Source organism: Castor canadensis, chromosome X (assembly GCF_047511655.1).
Source record: "Castor canadensis chromosome X, mCasCan1.hap1v2, whole genome shotgun sequence".
In the NCBI taxonomy this organism is placed as follows: domain Eukaryota; kingdom Metazoa; phylum Chordata; class Mammalia; order Rodentia; family Castoridae; genus Castor; species Castor canadensis.
This window is the reverse complement of record NC_133405.1, coordinates 105031736-105038500: the sequence shown is the minus strand read 5'-3', so window position 1 is coordinate 105038500 and position 6765 is coordinate 105031736. Positions and strand designations below refer to the sequence as shown.

The 6765-nt window shown below is 43.3% G+C and overlaps 1 protein-coding gene across 17 annotated transcripts in view; it reads right to left on the bottom strand.

Moving 5' to 3' along the window:
• Positions 1-279: 279 nt before the first annotated feature.
• Positions 280-6765, bottom strand: part of Cask (calcium/calmodulin dependent serine protein kinase) — a 363381-nt gene continuing 356895 nt past the window's right edge. For all 17 annotated transcript variants that reach the window (XM_074063735.1, XM_074063734.1, XM_074063740.1 and 14 more), the window contains 2 exons: positions 5690-5773; positions 280-1662 (listed from right to left, as the gene is read on the bottom strand). In XM_074063735.1, coding sequence (XP_073919836.1) covers positions 1486-1662; positions 5690-5773 — 261 coding nt within the window. In that variant the 3' untranslated portion in view covers positions 280-1485. The remainder of the gene's footprint in view (positions 1663-5689; positions 5774-6765) is intronic.

Sequence of the window (6765 nt, the reverse complement as noted above, 5' to 3'; positions counted from 1 at the left end):
CAGGGGGATGAGATGGTGACTGTCTCTACAGCAACAAGGACAGATGATTCCCCTGTGCCAAGGGATATAGCAAGAGGAAGGAGAGACCACAGTGGCCCTGTGAGTTGGACGTGGTCCAAGCTGTGCCCTAGCAGGCTGCTTTGTCACCCTGCCAACTGATACTCACTCCTGGGCCTTGGATGGGTCCATGAGCATCCAATGAATTATAAAATCGAAAAGATTATTGGCTTGGAAACCTAAACCAATCTATAGCGAAATGAAGGACCAAAAGGCATTGAATTATTGAACACATAAAAGGAAGTATATTTAAAAAAAATTGGTCAGACTGTCCTGTTAGTTATCATTTTTTAAGGAATTTACAGGGCTGTTTTAGATTATTCTTTTGGAATAATTCAGTTTATAGCAAACGCCTAAACTGGTTTCTTCATTGCACAGTATTTTCTCTTAAAATGGGTGTTTTAAAACAATTACACACAGATTAAAAATCCTCATTTCTTTGCTTAATTAAAACGTTAATACTCTTAGACAACACAGATCTGAAATGGTGAAACCAGCAATTCCCCCTCCCACCTTACAACAAATTAAATTGAGACAAAATTACAAACACATTTCACTACATGATTATTAATAAAAATCAGTTTCTTTTTTTTTTTTTTATAAAGTTGCCCGAAATGCAAGGGATGTGCATAGGTTTACAACTTAGTCATAATAGCATTTTATTCTTATTCCCCTGGGTGTGCCCCGTGAACGGAATGTACTTTGCTGTAGATTACAGATTGATTTGTCCAACACAGACACACCGACAGCATAAACGCTCGCGACTGTCCACATGCATTAAGAGTCAAGACCCAACTTCAAATCTCTAAAAGGTTTACAGGGTGCTTCAAAGAGACAGTATCACGTTATCTGGATGTTACATAAAGGACTTAAAAAAAATACTATTCTAAAAAAAAAAGAGAGAGAGAGAGAAAAAAGGCCTTTAAAAATTTATGACTGTTTTGTAATCACTAGACTAATTATTTCAAATAAATAAAGGAAAGAAAGATACTCCAATCCATAAAATCAGACTCTAAAAAGAATGTAGTGTTCCACCCCCAGTCAAGGTAACAGAATCATTGTTTATTATTATTAAAATAGATTATAGAAAGCAGCATCTATTTTGTGCAGTTTTTAGGGGCCTTGGAAATAAAAAGCTATGATTTCCAAAAATATAACATTCCAAAGGATTGAATAATACATACATTTAAAGATACATTTTATTAAAGTTTAGGAGAACTGATTAAAAAAGATACTGTCTCTTTAAATTAGTGTGTAATTGTTTTTCTCCTCCTATCTATTTGGACATGACAATAATTATAAATGTAGGTCACACTACAAACTAGGTAGTCTCTAGGGACCACGACCTGCTGACCCAAGGTCGATAACAAAGAGGCTTTTTCATGTATGAGGTGGCTCCCAGTTATGCTCAGATATCTGGGAAGAGGCCTAATAGACCCAGGAGACCGGGACCCACTGCGGGGCTGTGCACACGAGCTCAACAGCTTCCTCCAGATGTCTGATTGTCTCATCAATTTCATTGTTGATAATTGTGAGATCGAAGTAGTGTGCATATGTTCTCTGTAAGATATCCGATTCCTTCTGCAGGCGCTGGAGAGATTCATCCTACATGGGGGTGGCATGGAGTGGGGTGGGCACAGGGGAAGGGAAAAACAAACAGAAGAGAGAAGTCAGCTGGATTCTTTGTCTTTCCCCATTTCTGTTTGTCCCAGTGTCAGAAGTGGTCAAGGTCACACCTTGACATGCCACATGTGGACATTAGGCCAAGGCGGCTCTGTGACAAAGGAGACAGATGACCTGGTGATGGCAGGGTTGCAGAACTCCTGCTGGTAACTGTGACCACTTGACATGCAATAGGGAGCTCCATGACAAACGAACAGAACAGACACACCAGCAAACACACGGCTCCCACGCAGGCCTAGCTGTGCCTGTCCCCAGAGCCAGTCAGGGTGAGGCCACGCGAGGTGTGGGTTTCCAGTGACTGCAGTTTTTGACTCATTCCTCTAAGCCAGGCCAGAAAGGAGCCACCCTCCCTCCCACTTGGCAGGAGGGCTACAATGGCAAGGCCCGAGCTGTTGGTCCCCTCCCTGGGGCCAAGATGCATTTCCATCAATACGCCCCTGCCTTTGGACAACAAATTAAATTGTATTTTTCCCTTTTCTACTTAAAGGCTCAACATGTTCCAGGAATTCAATGACAAAGAATGGCTCTCGCTCAATAGCAGGGCATGCCAGAGGCAAAAGCTTTTTGAGTGTTAGAAATAATAGCTGGAATAAGGCCACTTCCCAAACACAAACAGCAACTGGCAGCCAGGAATTCCCCCAAATCCGTCTGCCTTGGAAACTGCCAAATGGCCCTGTCCGCACCTTTCCTATTTCCTGTGACAACAACTGGGAAGGAAGAGAAGCTGCTGAACTCTAGGGAGTTTCGCTCTGGAAGAGGCTGTTCCCTAAACCATAGCTCACTAAACTGGGACAATGCTTCCTAGGGAGAGCTGACAGTACGAGGGAATTTGGCGTCCCAAATTCGTCCTGTGAATGTTGCTTTTCACCAGCAGTTCTTTCAAGGTGGGAGGCTCTTAAGCGCCCTGGAAAGAAGCCCGCCCCTACATCGTCATGTGTCAAGTTCATTACATTGAACTCTCAAAGGCCAAATTCAAATGGGAAACTGGAAAACTTCAGTAGTTAAATCAACCACCTCCTTTCCCTTTGTACCTACCAAACACTAGGTAGGTGAACTAGTGGCCTGAGTCTGAAGTGTGTGTGTGTGTGTGTCTGGACAGGGGTCTCATTACATAGCCTAGGCTGGCCTAGAGATGAGTCTTAATTAGCTGTTTATTCAATTAGTAGCCTTCTCTCCAGCGAGGGTGTAAACTTGTCTTGTGTGCCCTGACACTGCTGTGCCCCAGCCAGAGGCAAGGTGCCTTGCACACAGGAAGTGCTTAACAAATGCTGTTGAAAACACAAGCACTTGGCTGGCTGATACTGGTTACTAAAGGTTTTATAGGTATTAAATCTATAATCAAGAGACTGGGCAATTCTACTAGGAAATAGGGACCCAAGGTGATGGACAGATCTTCAGAGAAAATAAAAGCCACAATGCTTTCAGGCACCTGCGCACACTGAGGACCCTTCCTCCTCTGATGCCCTCGGTTACTGGAGCATCTTGGAAGGGAAATGAAGAGACTCACTTGAATCTATCCCAGCCTTGCAGTGGGGACAGGCAGACACGAGTGGTCAGGAAATAATCCTTCCTATTAGGACACTCTGACCTGTGAACATCCTACCTGTCTTGTCATCTTTTATAGGAATTTCAAAGGACATGGCATGCTTTGAATGTCAGTGTGAACTACCGCAGTGTCAGCAAGACCTCAGGTACTACTTACCTTCTGAGGTCCTGTGTACACACATTCTGCTTGCACTTAAAATGCACAGTATTTGTCGTTCTCATTCTCACTCTATGCAGGACCCACTTTCAGTCTACTGAAGGTGAGTTCCGTTTCTAATAAACTTTGCTATCACTTTCACTACAGAAAAGCATAGTATTTTCACTGTGGCTGGACTTCACAATAATCACAGGGTAAAATCCCCTTTGAGAAAGGGAGCATCCACCCAAGGATGGGAGGGCTTCCTATCAGCGCAAGAAGGCACACTTCCTGTGAGGTCACTCTCTGAGCTATGAGGTTCTATTCGGTACAGTCTTGGGCTTCAAAAACCACTAGCAGAGTGTATGATTTGCTCAGAAAGCTGGGCTGATGAAACCATTCAGGGAAATTTAGATCTGAGACTGTCAAATTTGTGATGTAGTTCTCTTTACAGAAAAACAAATCTCCCGCTTAGGGCTCTTAGAAGATGAAGTTGGATTTATCAGTTTACTCCTCCGCAACGGCTTGTTTGTGTGCTCCACTCACATGTAAGCAGGGTTTAACTCAGTGAAAACAAAATGCCTTTATTCTAACAGCAAAAGCAAGGGTTTGTGGGAACAAAGTGTCTACATTCTACATCCATTAAAAGAACAAGGCTGTATTTCATCACCTCCTAGCTGGTACTTACAGGCAATTTTCTGCACCATTTTGGCAGCTATGGAAAATTAGCAAAAGGGCAGGAAAACAGGCAAAACAAAAACAAAGCAAAGATGATAATTCAAGAAAAATACATGGTAACCAAAGGATAAAAGCTAACCACAATATGGAGTTTCAAACATGCTATATATTAAGACGGAAAAGTAGAATTTTACAAAGGAATGTGCCTTTTGCAAATGAAATGATGAAAAGCAATGATAAAAATATGAGTAATATTAAACATTCAACCGTCCTTAGAGGTACAGAGTGAGAATTCCCGAGTCTTGATTTAACTATACTACGAGTTTAGGTCAGTGTTTACCTAACACAGTCAAGAGTTCTCTGAGGGTTTCCAGACCTGAGAAAGTAACGGTCTTCAGGATACCTTTGCATATGAGTCACCTTCTAACTAAGGACCCGACAGCAGGGAGGTGTCATCACACTGGCCAGACATATGATGCTGCCCTTATCTGACCAGCAATAGAGTCTCTGAGGGCTTGGGAAGACACAGGGCAGCCAACTCTTGCAGGCACCAGCTCTCTGCCAGCTTCTGACTTAAGTTGGTTTAAGAACAAACAAAGCCTATCTCTCTCTCTTTCCCTCCTCCCTCCCTTCCTTCCTTCCTTTTCTTTCTTTTCCGGTGCTAGAGATGGAACCTAGGGTCTTATGCATGCTAGGCAAGCTCCACCAATGAGTTCTGCCCTCAGCCCAGTGGAGATCATTTCTAGGTTCAGTACTCTCCAGGGGCCCATACAGAAGGGAGAACATGGGAAGCCCAGCCACCATCATGGATTCCTTAGAGCTCTCTTCAGGGAAGGCAGTTCTTGGCCCAGAGCTGGGCCTGGGCGCTGCTACTGTCTTAGCACAATCCTCTCTAGAGATGGAGTGGGCCGATAGCCCTGGAGGGTGGGGGAATACCTGGGATGCCTGTGACCCGCAGGGCTGAGAAGCCTTACCCTTGGACTTTACAAGTAGACTTATTGATAAGGCCTCAGGCTGACCCACAAAGCATTCTATTCCACATCCTGTATCCCCAGAGCAGCCTTCTGTAGCAAATGTGGGCTGACATGCTTCAGGCTGTGTTTGGGAGGAAGGCTGGAGTTTGCCTAATGATTCTGATCTTAAAAGAGCCACACTGCTTCTGTTGCCTAATTCTGAATACTGAAAGAGGACCTGGTGCTCTGGAAATCAGACTTCCCAGCATCAAGGACAAAACAGAGCTTTGCTTAGTTGTCTTAGAGAGATGGGGGCCGGCCTCTCTCTCTTTTTTTTTTTTTGGTGGGTACTGGGGTTTGAACCCAGGGCCTTGAGCTTGCTAGGCAGGCACTCTACCACTTGAGCCACATCCCCTCAACCCTTTTTGCTTTAGTTATTTTTCAGATAGGGTCTGGCATCCCCCCCTCCACCCTTGGTCTTTGATCCTCTTATCTCCACTTCCCAAGTAGCTAAGATTACAGGACTGCACCACCATACCACCATACTTTGCCTTGGGCCTTTGGTTTTGAGTGTACAACATACATGTATTGTAACCACAGCTCTTGCTTATTTGGGGAAAAATGGATTTGTTCTTACCTCATTTAAACCTGGAGTGATAGTTGGTGCGGCAATGAAAACAACAAAAGGAGCAAACTCTGCAGTTCTCAGGACCTTCAGGGCCTGTGTGGGAAAGGAAAAAAAAAAGACTTAAAAGAAGAAATAACTGATATAACTTCCAAATGATTCTATAAAAATTTGACATGACTGAAAAAGTCAAGCCCTTCATTCAAATTTTTGTAAAGATATTATTAAATGTACCAACTTTATAAGTAAAATACATTACTTTTCTTCTAGAGGATGGACGAGTCTTCAGAAGATAAAAGTTGACAAATTGGGCATTTTTCTTTGTGAGTCTCACAAATCAATAAGATTTATTTTTCTTCATAAAAATTAACACTGACTATGTTGGTTAGTGTTCATTTAAACCTGACTATTAGTTGGAGCTTGAATTTTAATAGATGGGAGATGCATTTTGGGAGAGATTTGGACCTGCATGCTGGCTTCCGCACTGATTGGAAGCCTGCTTTGTCACATTTTGAACTGTAATTTGCTAACCAAGGATAGCAAATTCTGGCCACTGTAACTGTGTGGGGTATTAATCAAAGCCTTGGGAGTTGCCTGATAATAGGTTCCTGTTAGTCATGGGAAAGGGGGCCCTTGCCCAGGGCTAGAGTCATAAGGTCCTAGGCTTTTGTTTTAGTCCTGCTACTAAAGACACTGTGTGGTTGTAGGCAATGCATTGGCAAGAAAATGAAGCATTCAAGGGTGAAGATGTTCTGGGGCCCTTTTCACTTCCCTTCCAAGGCTTGGCAAAACTTTTCCTGTGCAAGTTGCTACTTTGCATAGATGGACTGCAAAGTTGCAGTCTGATGGACAGTAGCTGATTCTGCTGAAGGACCATTGCTCCAGCTCCTCGCCTGGGAGGACATTACTGTCTTGGAGGTTAGAAAAGCCCCTCCAACGACAAACACATCTAGGTACCCAATTCACAAGTGACTGACATGTAAGTCATCTTGCTGCTTTTTACACAAGAGTTTAACACATCTATTTTGTTACCTATACATTTTGCTTTTGAAAGTAGTTTGCTCTCCCCTACCCCTATGACTCCATCT